Source organism: Orbicella faveolata, unplaced genomic scaffold (genome assembly GCF_042242905.1).
Source record: "Orbicella faveolata isolate gen_17 unplaced genomic scaffold, um_ofav_v1 contig_2, whole genome shotgun sequence".
Classification (NCBI taxonomy): Eukaryota; Metazoa; Cnidaria; class Anthozoa; order Scleractinia; family Merulinidae; genus Orbicella; species Orbicella faveolata.
The window spans coordinates 26,901,353-26,925,334 of record NW_028301547.1 but is presented as its reverse complement, the minus strand read 5'-3'; the positions used below and the strand labels follow the sequence as shown (position 1 = coordinate 26,925,334).

At 36.9% G+C, this 23,982-nt stretch overlaps 1 protein-coding gene across 2 annotated transcripts in view; it reads left to right on the top strand.

The window, feature by feature from the left end:
• Positions 1-166: 166 nt before the first annotated feature.
• Positions 167-23,982, top strand: part of LOC110049845 (protein flightless-1 homolog) — a 29,025-nt gene continuing 5,209 nt past the window's right edge. Inside the window, exons 1-47 of one of the 2 annotated variants that reach the window (XM_089290585.1) lie at positions 167-301; positions 376-486; positions 1,813-1,884; positions 1,981-2,061; positions 2,182-2,208; positions 2,990-3,048; positions 3,147-3,223; positions 3,339-3,385; positions 5,851-5,888; positions 6,253-6,304; positions 6,956-7,007; positions 7,434-7,466; positions 8,005-8,088; positions 8,314-8,372; positions 10,290-10,335; positions 10,604-10,659; positions 10,747-10,802; positions 10,944-11,028; positions 11,403-11,550; positions 11,832-11,857; positions 12,398-12,445; positions 12,641-12,703; positions 13,191-13,222; positions 13,329-13,411; positions 13,641-13,691; positions 14,755-14,801; positions 14,954-15,019; positions 15,498-15,572; positions 16,053-16,122; positions 16,298-16,335; positions 16,458-16,514; positions 16,768-16,854; positions 17,239-17,267; positions 17,391-17,457; positions 18,047-18,106; positions 18,257-18,341; positions 18,761-18,848; positions 19,141-19,254; positions 19,895-20,009; positions 20,575-20,622; positions 20,718-20,774; positions 21,484-21,580; positions 21,767-21,903; positions 22,858-22,901; positions 23,103-23,163; positions 23,658-23,714; positions 23,836-23,934. In XM_089290585.1, coding sequence (XP_089146711.1) covers positions 182-301; positions 376-486; positions 1,813-1,884; positions 1,981-2,061; positions 2,182-2,208; positions 2,990-3,048; positions 3,147-3,223; positions 3,339-3,385; positions 5,851-5,888; positions 6,253-6,304; positions 6,956-7,007; positions 7,434-7,466; positions 8,005-8,088; positions 8,314-8,372; positions 10,290-10,335; positions 10,604-10,659; positions 10,747-10,802; positions 10,944-11,028; positions 11,403-11,550; positions 11,832-11,857; positions 12,398-12,445; positions 12,641-12,703; positions 13,191-13,222; positions 13,329-13,411; positions 13,641-13,691; positions 14,755-14,801; positions 14,954-15,019; positions 15,498-15,572; positions 16,053-16,122; positions 16,298-16,335; positions 16,458-16,514; positions 16,768-16,854; positions 17,239-17,267; positions 17,391-17,457; positions 18,047-18,106; positions 18,257-18,341; positions 18,761-18,848; positions 19,141-19,254; positions 19,895-20,009; positions 20,575-20,622; positions 20,718-20,774; positions 21,484-21,580; positions 21,767-21,903; positions 22,858-22,901; positions 23,103-23,163; positions 23,658-23,714; positions 23,836-23,934 — 3,204 coding nt within the window. In that variant the 5' untranslated portion in view covers positions 167-181. The remainder of the gene's footprint in view (positions 302-375; positions 487-1,812; positions 1,885-1,980; positions 2,062-2,181; positions 2,209-2,989; positions 3,049-3,146; positions 3,224-3,338; positions 3,386-5,850; positions 5,889-6,252; positions 6,305-6,955; positions 7,008-7,433; positions 7,467-8,004; positions 8,089-8,313; positions 8,373-10,289; positions 10,336-10,603; positions 10,660-10,746; positions 10,803-10,943; positions 11,029-11,402; positions 11,551-11,831; positions 11,858-12,397; positions 12,446-12,640; positions 12,704-13,190; positions 13,223-13,328; positions 13,412-13,640; positions 13,692-14,754; positions 14,802-14,953; positions 15,020-15,497; positions 15,573-16,052; positions 16,123-16,297; positions 16,336-16,457; positions 16,515-16,767; positions 16,855-17,238; positions 17,268-17,390; positions 17,458-18,046; positions 18,107-18,256; positions 18,342-18,760; positions 18,849-19,140; positions 19,255-19,894; positions 20,010-20,574; positions 20,623-20,717; positions 20,775-21,483; positions 21,581-21,766; positions 21,904-22,857; positions 22,902-23,102; positions 23,164-23,657; positions 23,715-23,835; positions 23,935-23,982) is intronic. The other variant, XM_089290586.1, reaches the window with a different exon arrangement.

Here is a 23,982-nt window from a genome sequence, read left to right as displayed (position 1 = left end):
GGTGTAGGGAGGGGTAAGGAAATATAATTTTAATTTAAAATAACGGATACACAAAAACCACCAGAAACGCTTTCGTCTCAGATGATTTCACAAATAAGAATTGTGAGGATTTCTGTCATTAAAATGGGTTCTAACTTTTACTTTTTCACAGTGTGTCAAAAAAAGACAAATAAGCCTTGACATGACTCCTCAGCCTACCCCAGGGGGAAGCGCGTGTGTCATTCGTCCGGCGGTCTGCAAAATGGCGGAAGGTGTGTTGCCGTTTGTCCGTGGTCTTGATCTCACCAAGAATGACTTCAAGGTACAGATTCTACTGTTTTATCTCCTCTATTGAGACCATTAATCCTTAAAGAGTTGTTTCTATCTTACATGTAGAAGCTGGATTTTCCGAAAAGGGTGGCAGACATGCCAAACTTACGGTGGCTGAAGTTAAACCAGACTGGATTGGAAGCTCTGCCAGATGAACTATCTCACCTGATGAAATTGGTGAGTAATCCCCTAAATTGGCATTTTACTGAGCTGAATTAAGATACATTCATTCATCTATGAGCTGGGCTTTTCTTCGTAAAACTCCGCCGAGAACAACTTTGCAAAACAGCTGAGCATGCAATGGCAAGGAATTGTTATTGTCATAGTCCATGGTACACCTTTCATTTGCTGGAGCGGAATGAAAATGAGGAATAGTAAAGCGCAATGAAAGTTTTGACAGGAGAGGGACTGGCATAGCTCACTTGAGATTTGCTAGAAAAGATGCATGGGCAATGTTTTATCTATCAAGTAACCCACATGCACAGTCAAACACATTGACTTGACTTCACTACCAAAGAACAAATACTGAAATAGTTTACAATGCGACTGGAAATGTTCCCTGCCCTCCCACTACTGACATTTTTGACAGACCTGTTAAATAGTATAAGCCAATCAGAACGCTTTATAATTCTCTATGCAACCACGTGCACACTACCCAAACTTGATGCCTTCCTCTTGGAACCTTAGTTTGCAGTGACCATCATGCCTAATTGGATTGACAGACTCTTTTTTGTTATTCCCATTGAGCCTTTTAATGCTATATTATATGCACCGGCAGATATTCTGTTTCAGACTAAAATATGTGATTTTCTGTACAATTTTTCAGACTTGACCCAGGAATCAGGTCTGCCCTGTTGCATATCTGGTATATGGGCTCAAATAACATCAAAGACTTAGATATTTGCATTATAATTTGAGAAGGGTTTCAAAATCCCTGATAATTTTTATTAACACACCACACTTCTTCCTCGTGTAATAACCATATCCAACTCTAGACCAGGGAGCACAAAGGTTAAGTCTGTATAAGAGCCAAGCAGCCCATCAGGCCGGAGCTTCTCCTGGTTTCTGTAGCATGAAGAATATAGGAGTATTCCTACTTCCCGCCTCCATTGCAGGGTTACCTCTACATTAAGTTCGCCTTTACCCATTTTTACACCTGGGTGGAGAAAGGCACTATAAGAGTAAAGTGTCTTGCCCAAGAACACAATGTAATGACCGTAATGACCCCAGCTAGGGTTCGAACCCAGACCACTCGATCTGAAGATAAGCACACTAACTATGAGGCCACCCCGCCTCCCTCCCCAGGGAACACAAAACATACCTATTTCAGATCAAATTGTGTTTCTCAAAACCATACCATTTAGAAGTTTTTAGAAGGGTGTATCTCACCTCTAGGGACCCAGGACTGTAGAAAGGGAGATTTGGGTATGGTAAAGGTGATGATTACATCTTGGCAAAGATGGTTTGAATTAAGTTTTGTTGAATCCTGTTTTTGTCCCTCAGGAACACTTGTCATTGAAGGCAAACAGCTTAGCAAGTATCCATGGAGACCTTTCAACTCTCTCTCACTTAAGGGTAAGGCATCATGCACAAATATTTTAACTTTGTTTGATGTTTTTCTAGGTTGTAATAAAATACCATTAATAACTCTATTGTCATTTTTACTTACAGGTAATTAATGCACGTCAAAATCAGCTGAAGAATTCTGGAATACCTGGCGACATTTTTGGACTAGATGACCTCTTAACTATTGTGAGTTTCCATTCATGTTACATGTGGCATATATTGTTAAATGTTTTGTTGCCTTTGCAAGTCTATTCCAGTAATACAGAATAATAGTGTTGATCTACATGTACTTGTGTCCTTTTTCAGGATTTTAGTCATAATCAACTCAAAGAGGTATGTAGTTAATGTTTACTTAGGGCAGATTTACATGTCAGGAAATTTTGGGCATTGTTTCGATATAAATGGTGCGTGTGCACCAAAAAAAGTGACCTTCTACAGATAAATTTTGTGCTGTAAATGACTTTTCTTTACTCGCGCCAAGCCAAAATTTCATCTCCACTCAGACTACCTTTTCAGTGAGCATAGGTGAGATTTTGCCTTGGCATAAATAAGAAAAAGTTGTTTAGACAACAAAATGCATCTGTGCTGAACCTTTTTTTTTCGGTATGCGCACCATGTTTATCGGAACCATGCCAAAAATTTTCTGTTGTGTAAATCAGCCTTTTGTAGCTATTTATAGCCTATTTCACAGTTAACCTTTTTCATCTGCATTACAATAATAATCTAGCATTTGTGTGAGGCAATTTTGGGCGATTCTGTATGTTTCAGCCTGAAGTTGCCTCACATCCACGTTGGATTACATTGTGATGCAAGTGAGAGAAACTAACCATGAAAAGGGTTATTTGTTAACTAACCAGTACTTGGCGGTGTCTGTTTGTACACACAATGATCCGTGTTTATCTGACAAAGCACCAGACTGAGACTTCTTCTTGAAATGAATTTGTCTTTCCAGTAACTGTTTGCTCTGGCTGAAAAATTGCAGTTAGATGTTGATGAATATGATGGATAAATGATATCTTGTCATCCTGTTGCGTATAATCTATTTTGCTTTTCAAGTAATTATAATAGTAAAATTAATTAGATAAAATTAATGTCTATTTTTCCTGGATATTAGGTTCCACCTGAGCTGGAAAATGCGAAGTCACTCATTGTTTTGTCTCTAAGTCATAACAAGTAAGTCATTAACAGCACCCTCTGCACAGACTTTGTCAAAGTTAATGGTAGGAAATTATGTTACATTGATAGATTTTCTGTTTTAATATTTGTAACAGAATTTCTACAATTTCCAATCAGCTGTTTATCAACCTAACAGATCTGATCTACCTTGACCTTGGCAATAATCTTATTGGTAAGTGTACAGTGTTGTCACTTGAACCATAACACTCGTCATGGAATTAAAGGATGGCATGTATGGTGACTAACTTGTGTGTTAGTTTTGTAATTCATATTGTCTTGTTTTTCAGAATCCATTCCTCCACAACTTAGAAGACTTGTAAATTTACAGACCTTGGTATGTTCCCTCAGTTATATTGCATCTGATCAATGTTGCGGTTCCTAGAGAGTTGTGCTTCTAACACTTAAAGTAGACTAGCACAATAACCACACAATAATAAATTATGTGGCATAACAACCCTCCAAGTTGCGACCATTTTAGTCGCCATGGCGACTAGAATTTTGGAGCTGGCGACTAAATTAGAACACAAGTCGCCAGCTCGGCGACTAAAATTAACGTGACCTGTGCGTCAGGAGCTTGAGCGGACTATCATCTAGAGCGAAAAGAAAAACGTTCTGAGCATTAAGAATTCACTTTGCAAAGCTAGTTGTTGTGGGATTTTAACCAACAGAAATGGAGACTGAATAAAATGAAATGTTACATGGTAAACAAAGATCAAGGAATTGCATTCAGTCGAGCTTGGGACGTGACGAAATTCGTTCCACTCGACTGAACTTTGGCACGTGACAATTTTACCTGGTCATTTGCCATCGAAAAGAAGAGGAATTGCAAAAGCTTGGAAAGCTCGACGGTACAGGCTCCACAATATATTTGAGACACATCCAGATGTATTTGAGAAACGTCTTTTATTTCAGTGGACACGAAAATACTTGACTTTACAGCAAACTTGATAACACAAGCACGGGGGATTCTATAACTAAAAAAACTGTGATGAAAAGCGACTCGCAGTTGTAAATAAATTTCACTTGTGTGAACGAACCTGGGTTTATTTTTAAATTGTCAAAGATTTCATCAATAAAAAATATCCGTCTTAGTGGTTGCCCTAAAACTTGTGAAAGTATTTTCGCATTGAGTATTCGCGTTCCGCGGTTCGCATATTAAATTCAAAACGACAAACAATTTGAGGTTGAACGTTTCTGTCCATTTCAATACAGTTTTTAATTTGCAGAGGAAGTTTTATATCGTTTGCTTATTCAAGCAGAAAACAAGAAAAAGATCATAAGCGATAAGGTAAAAATAGTGTTCACTTTATGGTCTCAGCAAGAATTTGATGCCGCCTTGATAAACTTGGAAAACTTTCCGCCATTCAGCTGCGAATGAGGCTATCTTATTTTAACTTGGTATAATCTGTGTCGTTTGCACTGCTCCTGTTGTGCGAATTATAAATGATATACACAAATATTTCTGTGTTTTGTGAAGCGACTTTTTTTCTTAATTTTCATCAAATATTTTCGCGGGAAAAATGGCAGTAAACATACGTTTCATTCATACATGCTCACGCTTTTTGATGGTTGATTTCACAACCAGCGCCAGCAGTGAAGGAATGATTCAAATCCTCAAAAAGATCAAGAAGACCATTTCTTCAATCTGAAGTCCATACCACATGTGGTTTCCAAGTTTTATTGCAGAAATATGGATTTCTGTGTGCTGGCTGTAGACTTGTAAATATGTGTCACTAGTATAGATTAAAAACAAAAAAAACTTTATTTCATAGCATGAAAGTTTGAATTGTTTGGAGTGCTCAAGTCATTCCTAAGTTACCATTTAAGTGTGATTATAAAATATTAAAAACTCAAGCAAGAGTTTATAATGAAGATAGTCTGAACCTTTGGCTTTTGATATTTGTGGTGTCACTTGTAAATCGATGGAGCTATTTGAAGGCATGTACATTTGCATTATTATAACCATTGTAAAAGATTTATTGAAAGTGAAAGCCAATCAATCTAAAATGACTGAATGAGAACTGTGATCAACTCACAACACTGTTGCAATAATATAGTACTTTTTCATTGTGATCAGAAACTATTTCATTTGATCATCAATCATTCCAATAAAAGCATATTTGAATCAACATTAGGTAGTTCTTTCACTGAACAGGACTTCAGTTTACTTGGTGGTTCAAGGAAAATGTTATCTAATAATACAGTTAGATAATAATAAGATTATTATTTATTATTAATTAATTATTAATTTACGCATATATTTTGGCGACTAAAATTTTTCACTGGCAACCAAACCTGAACAGTCAGTGGCCAAATGGCCACTAAGGAAAAAAGTTAACTTGGAGGGTTGCGTAAAGTGGGGATCACTGCTCCGTGATCAGTGTGACAGATAAACTTTCATTGCATGACCAAGAGCCTAACTTATCTCCCCAGTGGGAAAACCATGCTGGATCGGAAAAGTCAGCAGGGCAAACGCTTACATGTACTAAAATCCCATTCTAGACGGCACTAGGAGTCGAAGACCACAGTCAGTATCGTTGTTATTGCATGGTCCAGTTTGGCATGGCTCCCCACTTTGTGTGAGAATTACTTGTGATGTCAGAGAAACAGAATTGTGACCAAAATGCAAGACATTGTGTTGTGCCTGTTTGCCACGCAACTCATAAATATTTCAAGCCTTGCTATTCCTTTACGTCTATCCTCTCGTGGTAGGACTGAGTTTACATCAGAACCTTTATTTCTCATGTTCTACGGTATTAATTTTTGATAATGCCATTTTTTATTCCTCATCTTGAATAGATACTTAACAACAATCCACTTCTTCATGCCCAGCTGAGGTAAGTCTGAAAATGATTTTTAAATCATGTTAACACCTGGCTATGAAACTCAATGTTGTTGATGTGAATGTCTGGGAGACGAAAAGCTCTTAAAGGAGCTCAGACACTGTATTTTGAGTTATTTTTGCCACATTCAAAATTACCTTTAAATGGTAGGAAACCTGAAAGTAACAGTCTAATAAGATCGAAAAACACCCAAGAGATAATGATAAACCATAAAGGAACAGGGATGGCTAAGGATGGAGAAAATTGACATGGATTACAAATGACGAATTTGAAAAATTGAGGCTAAACTTTTCATATGTGCAAACCGTGACATAGCTCCTTTAAACTTAATTACCATGCTATTATTTGTTATAAACAGGCAGCTTCCTTCTCTAACCCAGCTACACACTCTTCACTTAAGGAACACACAGGTAAACATTTTTAATTAATTTATTATTCTTTATGACAATTTTTGTGCATACTTCATTTTATGAGTGGGCCTTTTCACCACTGCTGTTGCAATGGAAATGATTAACTGTGTGTCTCAGCAGTTAACCTATAATCATGGACAAAAGTGTTGACACATTTGAGCATCCTTCTGTAATAATTATTATTGAAAAAAACATCTTTTTTTGTGAATAGCCAACCCCCCCTCTCACCCTTCTCAATGTTGAAATATGCTCCGTGGACACTGTCACATGGTTACAACATTGAAAAGGAGAGAGAGGGTCGAAATGTGAAATTTGGAGATTGAAAAACTCATGCGTTCAACAAAACAGGTCTTTTTTGGGGAGTGTCTCAACTGCTTTTGTCCATGATTGTAGGGCTTGTCATTCAGCTGGTAATTGACTTTGCTAATTATTGACATTCCTACTTTGTTCTGATTGTTGTCTGGTTCACAACCTTGAACATAAAGACTATTAAATGCAAATTATTGTGAGTCAATTTCATTTTGGATTCTAGGGACATTATTTATTATTTAGTGATACTAGCACTACCATGATAACCATCTTTGCCTTAAACATATCTTTACCTAAGTTTTTGTCATTTAGTAAATTATGTGAATCTCTCCATCTCTTCAGAGAACAATAACAAACATGCCAAACAAATTGGAAGGCCTTGTTAACCTTAAAGGTAATGTTAGTAACAAACAGGTTTTTTTAGAAAGAAAGATATCTCTTCTTGGAGGTCAATTTCTGACTCAGATCACTCTGTATTGACAATATTATTGCATTAATTAGTATTCTTTAGAAATTACCTGTTGATTGGTTGCTTGGCTCCTGTTGCCCCTGTGGTAATTCCATGCAGTAATTGCTACTAATTTTCATTTCTTTTTTAATTAAAAAGTAAACATATCTTACTTGATTGAGTACAAAAAAAGTTGTTGTTGGTGGTTGCTGCTGTTGTTGTTACTGTTAATTACATGTATCAGTCCACTTGGGTCTGGTATGGTTAACTATATGTTGTGAACTTCTCAATGATTTAACATGGTTTGTATTTGTTCAATTTTTCTAATTAAATTGGTAAGTTATAAGGCACATGTTTCTGTGTTTATTTCAGACCTGGATTTATCATTCAATGATCTTCCACGAGGTTTGGAAGCATAAGTATATTCTGCTATTCACATAGAGGGTTACTGAATACTTGGGGCTTGGCTGATAATCTGTAAATCTGCAAAATTTGTAACACATCTTTTCTTCACTGTCACTGATATGTACAGTCGAAACCCTATTAAGTGCCACCCCTATTAGGTGGCCAGCAATTAAAGTCCCAATGATGGCTTCTCTGTTGTTTCTACCTCATTAAGCGGCTAACCCCTTTTAAGCAGCCACAGTCCATTTCCCCGAGGGTGGCCATTTAACAGATGTTCAACTGTATTAGTATTATAGAAACTGGGAGAAATAGTTTACATATTACTGATATGTCATCTTCTCATGAAAAAAAAAAAATTTTTCTTCATTTCTTAAGCCTTAAATTCAGCATGTGTTGTTTATGGCACAACTTTATACATTTACATTTGTAGGTTTGGATAGTTCTCTATCCAAACTCTATAGGTCTCTATAGTTCCTTTACCTCCCGTTCAATTGCTACAGACCAAACAAAATTGTGTATCCATTTTCCTCATTAATAGTTCCAGAGCCTGTGTACCTGATTGCAAGCCTGAAGAGGGTCAACCTGTCACACAATCAGATCACTGAAGTGTCCACGCTCATTGGTTAGTGAAACAATGTTAATGGAAAGCGAAATGAAAACAAATGGTTTCACATGGATGTTCAATATCTGTGATAATTAAAAGTACTCACCACAAGTTTGTCACGGCATTACTACGAAATCCTAAAATTACACAAAATATGTAGTGGTTTAAGGTAGCTTCTGTCAACAAACCAGCGTAAAACCAAATGAATCTGTGGTGATTTCTAAAAGACTTGCCTTGTTTCAGACACATGGACCCAAGTGGAAACATTGAACTTATCACGGAATCAACTTACAGGACTTCCAGTGAGTGTTGTAATCTGCGTAATATAATTTATTATAAACGTATTTAGAAAAAACCCTTTAATATGAAAGCATGTGCTGAAAGTTGCTATTTCCATAATGTGATCTTGAAACACAGAACTAACATGAGCTGTTGATAGTGCAAGCAAAGAGACTGCATTTTGATAATCAAAATAAATGAAAGATTTCCCTTTCTTTTCCTCACAGTGTTTTCTAAAAGAAATAGAAAAAGAAGTAATTTTTCTTTCTGGTTTTATTGACTTTTAGTATAAATCTACTAGCGTTCTATCATGAATGCTGTTTGCTGATTGGCTGCGCCACTCACTATCTATTCTGCTGTAGATAGTGAGTAGCGTAGTAGTGTGCCCTTGTTAACAAAATGACAGCCGCTTCTTGGCGTTTTCGAAGTGTCTGTGAAGAGGATTTAGATTAAGTTTTGAACTAGTAGTAGATTTATACTAAGACAATTAGATTATTCGCTCTCGATTTCTATGCCAACTATCTTGTGATAGAAATCTCAAGCTTGTTGTCTAATTGCTGTGGAGCGAGCGAGTAGCAACATAAACAGGATTTAAGAAGAATATATAAAAGGGGATCCAAATTCTCGAATTCATCACTTTTTACCAGAATGCATCGCATTTAACCAGAGTGCACTGCGCCACTTTTTACCAGAGTGCGTTGTGCCACAAACTACAGGAGGACGCCTTTTCGCGTGGATTCCAGTGAGAAAGATTAGTGGTTGTGTTTTGCTCTGATTTACCTGTAAAACGATGTGAAGGAGATTGTGTCTGCTTTCACAACTCTTGCTTTTGTTCTTAATGCATGCAGTATGTGAAAGTTTGTAAATCTGGATGATTAATTGTGACATCTTAATTTTAAACTTAGTATGTCGGCATTTCTTAGCAGACTCGCCTACTTGGCCGAATTCTTAAATGAAGAGAAATCGTCGCTCCTAAAGCTTGCAGAATAATTAAAACAAACAAAAACCATAGAACACGCTAATTTCATATATGCTGCGATCTATTTCTTTTCATCCAAACATGAATTTAAGCTAAAGCTTTAGCATTTTCACACATCGCGATCGACACGTCCTCGACACAGTCTGTCAACATTCTTGAGACATTTAATGCGTATCAATACAGAATTTATAAGTTAGATTTCTGCTCCTACAACTTCCACATCTTTCAATTTTCAAGATCTGGTAAAGGGGAGACTGATGTGTATCCTTTTATGTTCAAACATGGGTCAGATCACTATGTGCTTTTTTGTCACGATCCCTTGTCACACCTCGCCATCCATGTGTCATCATGCATGAAGTTGTAGATGAATCACTGCGTAAAATATGTCACTATCAATAGAATGTGCCGCAGCATTATTATCTTTTAGATACCCTAGTTGATTAATAGCAACAATCTGAAAAGTTTGGGAGAACTTGAGCATTTGCAGAAACACTTGCCTAGGCTTGTGTTCCCACAGTATTTCTCAATCTGCTGCTCATGTTTTTATAACTTGATAGAATCACTGAAATTGTTCTCTTTTTCTTAAGCATTGCTTTACAATAATATCTGTAGTGAACACTCAATGTATTTCATTAAGCTTGGATTTTGTCAATAACAAAAGGTAATTAGATGAAATTCTGATGGAATAAAGCAGGTGATATTACAGGGGAAGGCAAAATGGCCTCTTGGTTATTATTACTCAAGAGCGATTGGTCTAAATGATAAGAGGATGCCTGCAAGCTTGTTGGGCAACCTTACAAAGCAAGTAAAAATAATGAGCTGAGAGGATTAATGCTCAAATTATCACCCATTTAAATGGGCCATCAACTCTTAACAAAACTTGCTACATTGATGTGCAACTTACAACTTACAGCTACGTATTCTTTCTTACTCAGCTAGCAACTTCTGTCATTTCTTTTAGGCAGCTCTCTGTAAACTCGTGGCCCTGAAGAGATTGTTCATTAATGGTAAGCATTAGTGCTAATATTTCAAGTTCAATATTCAGACTTTTACAGAGAAAACTTCCCTCTCCTCTCTCCTAAGGATACAGTGCAAGCACTAAATACGCTATAAATGGTGTACTATTTAGTGATATTATAGGACGTTAGATACTGGTGGGTGAATTGTTGCAAACAGAGTGTAAAACAAACATTGTATAGTTTTGTGTCGTCATTTTCTTTTTAATGCAGTTTAGTCTTCAGTTTAGTGGTTCATGTTAATGCAAATATGTTTTAGGGAACAACATAAACTTTGAAGGACTACCTACTGGGATTGGAAAACTGTACAACCTGGCAAGTAGTTTATTGACATTTTGCGAGGCCTCTTTTTCCTTTGTTCTTTTATACCATGTTCTTGAATTTGTTCATTCTTTGTTACAGGAAGTTTTCATGGCAGCATGCAATAAACTGGAATGTATCCCAGAAGGGTTGTGCAGGTATGTTAGAAAGGGAATTAAAAGTAATTATTTCTAGAATTATTACATGATATTATACAATAACATTTATTATTATTTATTATTTATTATTAATAATTATTGGTTGGCAATTAAACTTGGTTTTTACTTTCCACTCAATAGGTGCCTGAAGTTACGTAAACTGATTCTTCACACCAACTGTTTGTTCACTCTCCCAGAAGGGATACATTTTCTTACAAACATGGAGGTAAGCACTCAAATACATGCAATTGTCATCATAAGTCTTCATTTGGGAAACAAGTTTTAGAAAGTAATTTTGTCTTTTAAATTGAGTAATCAAATGTTACCCTCTCCTCGCGATTGCTTTTAATTTTTACAAGAAAGCCAAAACAAGGATTCTACATACCAGTTTTAAACAATGTAATGTCGAAATTCACTCTACTTTTTAAGTGTAAAGAAATAATTTTGCCTTTTTGATGAGAATTGTTTAGTCTGTTTTGGTGGGCTCTGTCTAACTGTGATCTTGATAGCTCAAGATGTGGAGAAGTGACCAGTTACATGTAACAGCTAGCCAAATTCAACACAGCTGTTACTAATAAGTTTCTGGTAATACTGATTTAGGAACTTGATGTCCGCAACAACCCTGAGCTGGAAATGCCGCCTAAACCTGTTCCTGATGAACTAGGGAGCGGTCCAGAGTTCTACAATGTGGACTTCACCTTACAGACCCAACTGAGGATGGCCACGGGAGCCCCGCCACCACCCCTGCGTAAGCTCAGCAAAAATTATCAAGCTAAATCTTAACAAGTTCATATTGTGACATTTGGGATTGAAATTACAAAGGGCTTAAATGGCAAGGAATTTTTTCAGAAAATGTTGATTTGTAACAGTGACCTGTTTAGGACTTTCCCTGATGTTGTCAGCACATTGTCAGGCATTTTACAAGACAAAAATCATCTGCCAGTGGTGTTTAATTCACTTGTATTTAGTGTTTTTAAGTTGAAAGCAGCTAGTATGCTTGAAGAATGTTATTTTTTATTTCATTTTCAGCCCATAAGGATGCTTATGCAAGAAAGGTGAGTTAAAATCTGTTGGAAAGTTTCTTTGGAAGTTCCTAGGGCAAGTCTAAAAACTTACAGAGACAGAGCCTTCTCAGTTGCCGCCCGCAAGCTATGGAATGATCTGCCTCTTGTCCATTGGTCGCGTTTAAAAATTCGTCTTTTCAGAATTGCTTTTAGATAATTATTTCTATCTTAAAGTTTATACTTAATTTAGTTTAAATTATTATATTTAGTTTTACTGTCATGACTGTAAAGCAATATAGCTAGAGCTTTGTACATAATTGCTATATAAATAAAGTTTGTTATCATTGTTATTAAAATATAATTATTGGGTACACTGGCTGGTAATAAAGGCATGATATTTTACAATGGGTGTTATAGAAACTTTGGTTGTATTTCAACTTTAATTTGGAAGGTTTTGAATTCCAGATCAAACGTCTGTGTTTGAACTCCACCCTTTTATAGGAAATTTAATTTTTAAAGTGGTTTTACACCATTCTACTCAGACAAATTATTAATATTTTGTTTTACTTGTTTTGATTTTATCATTTCTAGTTGCGAATGAGAGGAAGACGTTACCAGGGCCAGTCAGAGGAACTGAAGGTAACAGACTATAAATGAACATGTACTTCAGAAGAAAGATGGGCTGGATAGCTGTTTAGCTATTCTGGAACCAATTTGAGTAATTCTTATTAATTTTAATCTTGTTGACCAGCATTTCATGGGACTGTTTACTCTGTAAGGCTGGTTCTATCATATTGTATTAGATTAGATGTGGTCTCTTGTTAATGTCCATAGGGTATGGTAGAAGATGCAGAGGAGAAAAAAGTCACAGGGAGGAACAAAAAATTGGGTAAAAGGGTAAGTGATCAGTTTTTTAATTGTACCATGTAGCACATTTAAATAGGAGGGATGTGAGGATGAAGGACCTCAAATCGTATGGGGAGGAAAGAAGTCCTTACTGAAAATCAAAGTCTTCGTATTCTTTATATAGTGAAATCCCAAATGTTTGAATCTCCAAGGGAAAAATTGGTTTGAAAAATCGGGGGTGAAATTACATTGTTCAACTGGGGGAAACAACAACTTTTGGTTCGAGTTATGAGGAAATTTGAAAAATCAAGGGTTTCAGAAATCAGTATTCATCTGCATAACCCACATAACTGAGCAGCCAAAAGGTTGGTCAGTGTCTTCATTCTTGGACTACACCTGGTCAAGGAAGTAAAACTTCGGTTGTACTGAACTGAAAGGCTTGCCATAAATTTGAAGTGTTCTGATATTATTTCTCGATAAAAAGTTGTATTTCTTGGTAGCGTGTCAACTCATGTTGGTTTGTGTCTTTAAATTTCAGCAAAGCATAGATGAGCCCGAGAAGCTCCTGAAGTAAGTGAATAACTGATCATAAATATCCTTGTTTTAAAAGTTCAGCACACATACCTTCCTTTGTACACAGAATAATATTTTTTGTTTTTGTAAATTCTCATCATAGAGGAAGGAAGTGGAATGAAGCATTAGTGAAGCCTAATTTGAATTATCATGATTTCTTTAATGATGACACTGGCCACGAACCTGGTGAGATTAAAACACTAATTCTCCTTCTACATAAGGTCTTTGAGAATTTGCTTATTTAATTTTTAATACTGAATTAAATTTGTTGATAATTTTCGTTATCCTTCCAGTGGTTTGATAGTGTATTGCAACAATTATATTTTTGGGGTGTACTATCAAATATACAGTGATAGATTTTGTTTCTCGCATTTGTCTTTGATTTTCCTACTGACAAAATGGTTTCACATTATAGGTCTGACAGTGTGGCAGATTGAAAATTTCTTGCCAGTTAGTGTTGATGAATGTAAGTTATTTTCATAATCGTAACATAATACTGGTCATTTTGCTTAAATACTGTCAGATTCTCACTATGTGTCATAAAATCTGAAAATATCCATTCTTTTCCCATGGAAGGTTTTTTCCTTTGAATCCCCACTCTTCCTCCTTCTTTATGGAGCTGCTCCTGCAATCATAACATGATAGGGGGACACAGTTAGACTCTGTATGGAGTAACCCAGGTCAGGGTACAAAGAAACTGATTTTCAGGCTTGCCCTTGGCACAGGTATGTCAGCCTAATGGTGAGCCCTGAGGGATCCTTTCTTGAAGGTCGCAAAAAGTTTTTGCACCCGAAAAGCTGTAGCAAAATCTCAAACCTTATGACTTCAGAGCTGTTTTGTGCACATATTCTTAATATGAACAGAGGTTCTCTTCATACAAGAAGTTTCAGGTGAATACACCTCTCTTTCTTTGAATACCGATAAACTAAAAATGGCTTTGCAGGCCCGAAAAGTTTCCAGGGCTTTCCAGAAACAGGCCCCTGGCATGGGTCGTTGCATCGTGTCCTTGGGCAAGACACCCTACTCTCACAGTGCTTCTCTCCAGCCAGGTGTACAAATGAGTCCAAGCAAATTTATTGTTGGGGGTTCGGTAACCTTGGAATGGACTGGCATCTCATCCAGGGGATGGGTCAAAGGGAAAGGGTGAGCCTTTGACCAGTAGCTCAGTAGGCCAAAAAAATGAGGCAATTTGCAATGATTGCTTCCATTGCCTAATGGATATGAAAGTGGACTACAAAGTTAGTTATCAGGCATTCAAATCTAGGTAAATACAAGATAAAAAGACCTGGGTGGGGTTAGGGTTAGGGGTAGGGGGCTGATATGGGATCCTGGTAGGGTAGGGTAGGATTAAGAACTGAGAGGAGTGGGCGGTGTGCATGTAAATTTTTTTAAGAACACCCCAAAAAGTGAAAAAAAAAATGGTTGGAAAAATTATCATTCTGCCCTAAAATTCATGCTAAAATACAGTACAGATATATGCTGTATAGCAAGGTACACGTAATACATCTAGTCTCTCTGCCTTTTTCTAGTGTTTTATGGAAAGTTTTATGAAGCAGACTGCTACATTATACTCAAGGTTGGTATCTTGTGTATTCAGTTTCTCTCAGTTCAAATGAGGAACTGTTTTTGGTCAGGACTGTAGAATCTTTCTTCCCTCTTATGTAAAGAGGCAGTAGTGCATGAAAGGTATTAATTTTTATTATCTCTTGATACACTAAACATCAACAGACTAGTTTTGACGACACAGATCAGTTAGACTGGCAGATATTTTACTGGATTGGAAAAGAAGCCTCGGTAAGTATACTTAACCAGTCAGTAAAACATATGATTTGTATTTTCCATACCATGTTTGTGGATTGGTGTTAGGGGAAATAATGCTGATTAGTCATGCCACCACATTGTTACTTCAAAATTAACTGAGAAGGAGAAATGCATTTTCCACAATTAACCAATCAAAAGCCATGTCTACTGTCCTGACATCTTGTGATATCCAGTCTCTGACCTGATATGGCCATGCCATTATTTTCACTGGGCCAAATTTGGTCCTGGTATATACCTAATCCTTCCTTTTTTTGGCACACTTGGGCGGGACATCGGATTCATTTGGTCTCCTTATGGGTATTTTGGCCCAACTACATCTCGCCAAAATATATTATGTGAATCATGACTCGACGAAACTCCCCAGATATGCTGCCAAAGCACACCTAAAAGGTACGATTAAGTCTGAGTACAGTCCATATAGGTAGCCTGACTGTTATCTTGTGTTATTCAGCTTGACAAGAAGGCCTGTTCAGCTATTCATGCTGTAAATCTGAGAAATTTTCTCGGTGCAGAGACTCGCACTGTGGTAAGTAATTTATTCATCCAATTATCTTTTTATGAAAGCTTGAATCTGCCAGGTACAGTGGTGTTAGTCTGCATGAGATATGTGTGCTTAAAATTAAAGCCTGGTTTCTGAATGCTTACAAATGATAAGAGCTCTATTGTAGACCTTTTAAAAATCTTGCAATATTCTGTGGACATAATACATTTATGATCAGTTGAAATGCAAGTTCTGCAGTTGATTTTGGTTGTGGTAACTCAAAATATGCTTGACCCTAACAGAGAAAAAAGCAAATGGTCAAGCAATTTTCTGTGCAAGTCAAAAAAACATGAACACTTTGATTTGATTCTGACAGGTCAGTTGTATGCTGACTAATCACAATAAAAACCAGGACATGCAAGCAAACCTCAAATTGTCATTGCTGTTTGTCATGAGGTTTAGATTTCTAAAGCCTAATTGGTTTTTTCCTTACTACACTGTAACATCTCTTTCTGATTATTGCAGCGTGAGGAACAAGGAGAAGAATCAGAAGAATTTTCAGAACTATTTGAAAATGGCATCAGTTATGTGGAGGGTATGCGGTCTTTTCTGATATTTTAAAATGTTAACATCTTAACGACTGAATGTAGATCAGCAGCACACTGAGCAAGTGCAAGTAACTAGTGGATAACTGGAAATTTGTTACACATGTAGCAAAGATATGCCATTTGAATTTTGTTACATTATGGTGTTTGTTTTTCTCACCATAGGAGGAACAGCAAGTGGATTTTACACCGTTGAAGACCCAGTAAGTTTACATTGTTATTTTGTCTTCTGGCAAGGCACCATAGTCTAATGGCCTGACAGACTTTTAATTATGGAAAATTTCCTTTGCATCTCTGTAGTTAAACAATTCTTTTGTTTTACTAGATCTACCCAACCAGGCTGTTTAGGATTCTTAAGCAGTCTAAAGTACAGCTGGAACCAGTAAGTCAGACTGCAATTTATAATGTGTGATGCCCATCTGTTCCCATATTGATGAAAATGTGTATTGTTGAACCCAATGCCACATAAGTGAAAATGTTCTCTGTAATTGTTGCTCAGTGCATTACTCTAGTAAGTGATCAGGGAGTTGTTAACTTCAACCTGCTTTGGAGATAGAGTCCTGGCAGACTACTCCAATTCTTATGAATGGTGCATACATTTACTTGTCTTGTACAATTATCCTGCTATCTATAAGGTGGAAGCAAGCACTTTGTCCCTGGATCCAACATGCTCTTTTGTCCTGGATGCTGGACTCAAAATCTATATTTGGTCAGGAGAAAGGGTGAGGATTTGACTAGCTTTCATAACAGACTATTGTGGTCTGGCCTTGTCTCACAGGTTGGTGCCTCACATAGGGTTAACCTCATTGTGCTTTTCCCCCTTGGACAGAATTGTCCAAGAACAGTTGTCTATGTCTATGTCATACAGAAACTTGAATACAGAATCCATCTGCAGGAATCATTAAATGAGTCAATGTGATCTAACTGAGAGGTTTTTATGCTTAAGAGTCACTATTCCTGTCAGTTGGTCTTACTGGAGAAAATGTTTGCTGTAAATCTATTTATTGTACTGGAAGAAAATGTTTTTTTGAAATTTCTAACAACCTTGCTCATCAGTGTATTTTTTATGTATATTTGTTTTGTTTTTTTGTTTTTTTATGTACTAGGCAAAAGGAACGACAAAAACGAAAGGAAGGTAATTTGATGAAAATTGTGTACTTTTAATTTCTGAAGAGCTAAAAATTAACACAAAGTATTAAAGTTAAGATTAAATGAATAATTTAATCTGTGCTGGCTAATTTAATGTGCCTCTCTGCAGGTTGTTTGCTGAGAAGCTGAACAAGAATGATAGGAAAAACAAAGGGGAAATAATTATGTGCCAAACAGTAAGTTAGAGTTCCATTTAGAATGTTTCTGCCAAATAAATTGATAGCATATGACTTTTCTTGGCATTTCTTTGTGTGGCGATGGCATTCTTTATTTGAGGATTGTTATGAAACCAGTTCCCAAGTTGTTTGGAAGAACAGTGGCCTAATGGCTAATGAACTGTACTTTGGATTTACAGATCAGGGTTCAAGCTGTGGCCAGGGTCTTTGTGTCATCTTCTTAGACAAGTCAATGTGTGTTTGAATTCCCTGTAGCACCTCGCTGTGGCTTTTAAATGCTAGGGGTAACCTAAGTTTGGCTGGCATGTATCTGAGGTACTTCTGATTGCCTCGTGCTTATTGAACTAGAATTAAGCACTAGGATCCAGGAAAACCTTCCCTCTTCCTTAATTTAAAAAAGAAACAAGTAGTGTGCTGGGCAAAGAAAAGGAAATAATTTATTTCTATTTTGGCACAAAAGTTGTCTGAAATGACTCCCCAAATAGAAGTTAGTGCAATGAGTTGCCTTATTTTGACTCTTTCTGACTCTTAACTGCAGATTACTGTCTTAGTCTGCAGGTGTAATGATGTATGTTTTAATTTAATTTAGGGAGATGAGCCTGGAGAATTTTGGAGACTACTTGGTGGTCGTCCAACAGACCCTATCACTGTAAGTATTGATTCATTCATTCATTCTTGCATCCATTCCTTCTGGCATTCATTCATTCATTTGTTCATCCATCCATCTGTCCGTTCATTCATTTGTTCACATTCTTGCATTCATCCATTCATTCATTATTTTTTTGTTTTAACATTACAGGAAAAACCAGAGTATAATGAACCGCCTCCTGTGCCTATTCTCTATCAAGTTGCCTTAGGGCTTGGTTACTTGGAGCTACCTCAAGGTACTGTTTTCTGGTTTTCTTCTGTGTTCATGGGCTTGTTGTTTAAATTGACAATCAGTGATGTAAGATCTATAACCAGTACCATATACTCTTGTGAAACTGCCACGATTCCTCAAGGAATAGGTAAATAGGGAAATAAGTAAAGAAGTATTTTAAACTCACATTAAACCCCAGGGAGAGGGGGACCCCATATGAAATGGGTAGGGATGCTCACTGAGAAGGAGCATCCCCTACATTTTCACAAGGGAGTCCACCTTCCCTCTTCACCTCCCCCCAGGATGAAACCCTGGTCTTCTGCCAGGAGTTGTGCCCCTGATTAGGCATGTATGATGCTTTAAGGGTAAGTGACAGTGTTGGTTATTTTGAAAACTGTAAATTCTTACCAATCCTTTTGAAGTGCTTTTAATCTCTTACTATAGTGGACACTTCTGGTGGCAAGTTGTCAACCAAAATGCTTGAAACAAAGAATGTTTATATACTGGATTGCCATACAGAAATTTTTGTGTGGTAAGTAAAGACATTATCATTGATAACTGCGTGACAACGTCTGGTTATTTTTTTTAGCAATTTGCAGCAGTTTGATAAAAGTTTTTCTCTATTTTTACATTGACTTGATATAAAGTAACAGGCAATGTTGTGCAGATTGTATGTGAGTCTGAAGTCAATAATTATTATATAATAATTGTTTGTAATATATGTGATTGTTATATGTGTTTCTTTTTATTGTGTGGCCAACAAATGATGATGATGATGATGATGTATTAACAAGATACTAAAAGATTCTTGTCTTGCACGTAAGGATTGGTCGCAAATCAGCCCGTCTAGTTCGTGCTGCTGCAATGAAGCTCTCTCAAGAGCTGTACACCATGATTGATAGGCCATCATTTACAGTGCAGATACGTAACCTTCAGGGGTAGGTATTAAACAACAAGACTAGATATTCCATTAACACTGTGTGTGATTTGTGAAGTGTAGGTTTAATAGTATCTCTTAAGTTATACCATCTGACCCTACCCAAACTTAGTCAAACCAGCCCCATATACCCTGCCCTGTCCTATCCTATCCTATCCTAGCCTAGCCTAGCCTAGCCTAGCCTAGCCTAGCCTAGCCTAGCCTAGTCTAGCCTAGTCTGGCCTAGCATATCCTATCCTATCCAACCCTTAATCCCTTTTCCTGTTTAAAGGATATTCTTCAACTGACCTGGACCCATCACTTCCTATGGAGTATTGCCATCAATGACAGTTTCAAAAAATGTCAAATCCTGGCCTGAGTGGGTCTGCCCCAAATTTAATTACAAGGTGTTTTGGTCTTCTTCTTTCTCTACCCTTCCTCCATTGTCTCCCCCCCCCCCCCCCCCCTCAAAAAAATATCTGGATGCGCTGCATCGTGTCAAAGTTTGTATAGCAAGGGAAGATTGAGCATAGGGTTAGTTACCTTATCTAGTGTGTGAAACGATGCTCACAACAAACTTGAAACCACGTGACTTGGGAGTGGAAGGGTCATGTGCTTGAATCCTGATTGCTCTTATCATGTCACATTTCTGTTCATTTTAGGGCTGAGTCCCAGATGTTTAAAGCTCGATTTGCTGGCTGGGATGATGTGCTGGCTGTGGATTATACTCTAAGTGCTGATTATGTTTCAAAGGCTGCAAAACAGCTTGGAGTCACTGTAAGAAAGGGTTTTATGCTGCTATAGTAAAAGTGAATTTCAAAATATTAAATTATACTTTAATAAAATTATATATTTGCAGTTCATTTTGATTGGCCATCTAAGCGATGTTTTATAATAAATACATTTCAGAGCTTCCCTGTGTATTTTGTTTGAATGGTTTGGGATTTAAAACTGTACAATGTTTTGTACAGTCTGTAACAGCAGGTTAGGGTCTAACAGATTCAGAATCGAAAGTGCATATATGATGAGTAGGTTTTTAAAGAGAAAAACTGAATTATTGTTTCTGTGGCATTGTAAATGAAGAGATTGCACAATTAAGTACTTTAATTGAGTTATCTAGACATTCTCAATAGTTATATTTCCATCAGCCTTTTCAAAACATTGCTGCTAGTTTTCTATTTTTTTTCTGAAAAAAAAAAAAAAAAAAACAGTAACAACAACAAAAGTCTTCTTGTGGTGTCATAGTCATGTTAGCTTGATGATGCATCCAGTCAGCATGATTGCCATTTCATCATTACAATTAAGACAATGACAAGCTTTGTTCATTTGGTTCTTTGCTTAGAACATCACAACCAAGGAAGCCCAAGCCAAACTCCAGAAGGCTGCTAAGGTAACCAAAGTTGTACGTTGAGGGCCTAGTTATCTCAATGAGTGGTTGAACTTGTTCCTTCTGTGTTATTAATACTTATTTTTGTCATCTGTCAGGTTGATCTGTCTGCTCTGTTCACCACTCGACAACAACCAATTCCTGATCATGAGCAGGTAATAACAATGAATGCTGTTGTTCATCACCATCACCATTTGACACTAAACCAATAATATTAGTTATCTTCAAATTAGGCAGATCAAGGTTTCTCAATTCTTGGAAACCTACAATCATGGACAAAAGCAGTTAGGACACTCCCGAAAAAAAAACAGTTTTGCTGAACGTGTGAGTTTTTCAATCTCCAGTTTTCACATTTCGACCCCCTCTCCCCTTTTCAATGTTGTAACCACGTGACAGCGTCCATGGAGCATATTTCGAAATTGAAAAGGGGGAGAGGGGGGTTTGGCTATCAAAAAAGAGATGGTTTTTTTTTTCAATTACGAAAGGACACTGATAGAAAGTGTTTGTTTTGCTCAAATGTGTCAACAGTTTTGTCCATGATTGTAGCTTGCAAGTTAAATGGCTGCTTATCCACCACTAGGGAGAGAAGACCTTATTTCTTCATATCCATACCCACATGATGACTGTGCAAGTGGTCAGCTTTTTTAAGCTTGCAGTCCTCATAAGAAGAAGAATTAGGTAGTAAGAATACAGTTGAACCCGGCTATTTTGAACTCCCAGGTAAATAGCAGGAGTTTGAAAAAGCCGATAGTAAATAACTGAGGGGCACATCCAAGGGAAAAGGTTTTGAGTTCGAAATGACAGAGAATTTGAAATAACTGAGTTTGAATTAGTGGGATCCAACTGTAACTCTTTTCATTACAGGAACAGTTTGTTGAAGAGTGGAATGAAGACCTTGATGGAATGGAGTGCTTTGTCTTGGAAGGAAGGAAATTTGTCCGCCTGCCTGAAGAAGAGATTGGTAAACTTGATAGTTTGAAAATTACTTATTAATAATTAAATGTTTCAATTTTGTGTGTAAAGGTAATTGCTAAGACATATCTCATACGAAAAAGTAACTTGTCAGTTGCTGACAGAGAAACAAGAATTGGGCATTCTCAAATTGGCCTATATTTTTAAGTTGTCATGTTTTGTTCCATCTCTTCAGGACATTTTTATATGGGAGACTGTTACGTCTTCTTGTGTCGTTATTGGGTGCCAGTTGAACAGCCTGAGGGAGACGATGAAGATGATGAACCAGTAGAACAGGAGGAGGATTTTCAATGTGTTGTCTACTTTTGGCAGGTTAGTACTTGAGCAATACTGGGTGCTCTATGTGTGTTCATGTTATTCTCTATAGGTAAATTTTCTCTATCTTTTGTTATGGATGTGACTGCCATTTAAGCTGGTGTTGATCTTGTCTACTGAAACCCTCTTATGCAGTGATGACTGAACTAAGCAGTACACTGAAGTTAACTTTTCTCTGTATTATTCACCTGCTGATCAACCCAGCATTTGTATATGGAACTGCCGGGTTGTGAATAAGAAAATAGTCTCCTGGCTAAGATTTTCATTGAGCAAGTTGCCATTTTTCACAAGAGACCTGGAGCAGTCACCATTTTTCATGAGAGACCTGGAACAAAATTTTTGTTTCCAATCTTTCACAATGCCTTGAATGCAGGGTTACCAAATGTTGTGTTTACAAGATTGCGGATGTGGTACATGGAAAGAGAACATGAAAACAAGTGCTCAAAACAATATTTTATTTCAATTATTATTTTAACTTTTAATATTGATTTTTTTTAATTTATGCAGGGCCCACTGAAGAGCACCTTATAGTGAAATGGGCTTCCTGTTTAAATATTTTAATTATAATTTAATTATTAGTTATTAATTATTAATTATCTTTATCATTATCATTATCATTATTATTATTACTATTATTATTATTATCATAACTATTACTTTACTCATAATAGTGACACGGATACTCAAGGTAGTCAAGAATTTATTCTAAACTTCCTGACTACCTTGGGTAGACAGTTTGATATCGAATCATCAATTGTCTGTGCGTAACCTAAAATCTGTTCGTTGTCCTTTACTGAGTGATCACCCACCAAAATCCAGCCAGCGATCACCTCTTTCTCAGCGGGCGAATTGCGCTGGCAGTCGGCACTTAACAACAACCCTGGAACTGACTGTGTTGGGTTTTTTCCTGACTCTATAACCTTGCGTTTTTTTATTGTTTGGATTTACCAGGGGCGAGATGCAAACCAGATGGGTTGGCTTACATTTACATTCAGGTTAGAATTCAGCCTTGTGTCTTCCTTTTAAGAAACATTTTCTCTGCCATGTGATCTCTTTGGTGACGAATGATTCAGTGTCAGACACCTGCTTGCCACCTAGTCCATAATTGCAAAACCAGTGTTTTGACTCCCAGCTTGAAAATAGTGAACTGCAAGATTTGCTGTTTGCTGACAGTGTGTATTTTGTGGATTTTTCAGTCTTCAGAAGAAATTTGAGATGTTGTTTGGCGAGAAGTTAGAAGTTATGAAGACTCAGCAGGTGTAGTGGATTTTGTGTAAAAAAAAAACATTTATGAGTGAGATGCATTTTTCTGCAGTGTTCATGAATGACAGTCAAAACTGAGATTTTATGTTGTGACATATTTTACAAATTTGTTTGCCAAACCAGTTCAGTCCCTGAATCAATGTCAGACTGTTTGTCCAATACTTGACTGACTGACTGAGTGACTGCTGATTGACTGATTGACTGATTGACTGATTGACTGATTGACTGACTGACTGATTGACTGACTGATTGATTGATTGATGGATCGATCAATAAATTGATTGATTGATTGACTGACTGACTGACTGACTGATTGACCGACTGATTGATTGATTGATTGATTGATCGATCAATCAATTGATTGATTGATTGATTGATTGATCGATCAATTGACTGACTGACTGATCGATCGATGGATCGATTGATTGACTGACTGACTGATTGATCGATCGATTGATTGATTGATTGATTGATTGCTTCTGTTTCAGCAACAAGAGGCTCCAAGGTTTCTAGCTCATTTTAAAGGAAAGTTCATCATTCACAAGGTAATGAAGTCAAGGAAAAATGGGATTTTTCTGTACTTTGTGGGCAGCTAGTTACCTTTCCAGCTTGCAGAAGTTCTAAAGGAACACTTACATGTACAGTTTTAATTTCATTTTCCATCAGGGAAAGCGGAAGGAGCCAGTTAATACTGAAGAAAAGAAAAAAGCAAAGTTCTACCACATTCGGTCCAGTGGTGGCATACTGGCCAAGAGAGTTATCCAGGTAAGAATAATTATTAATCTTAATTCATGTTTTCTGCTATTTGCAGCA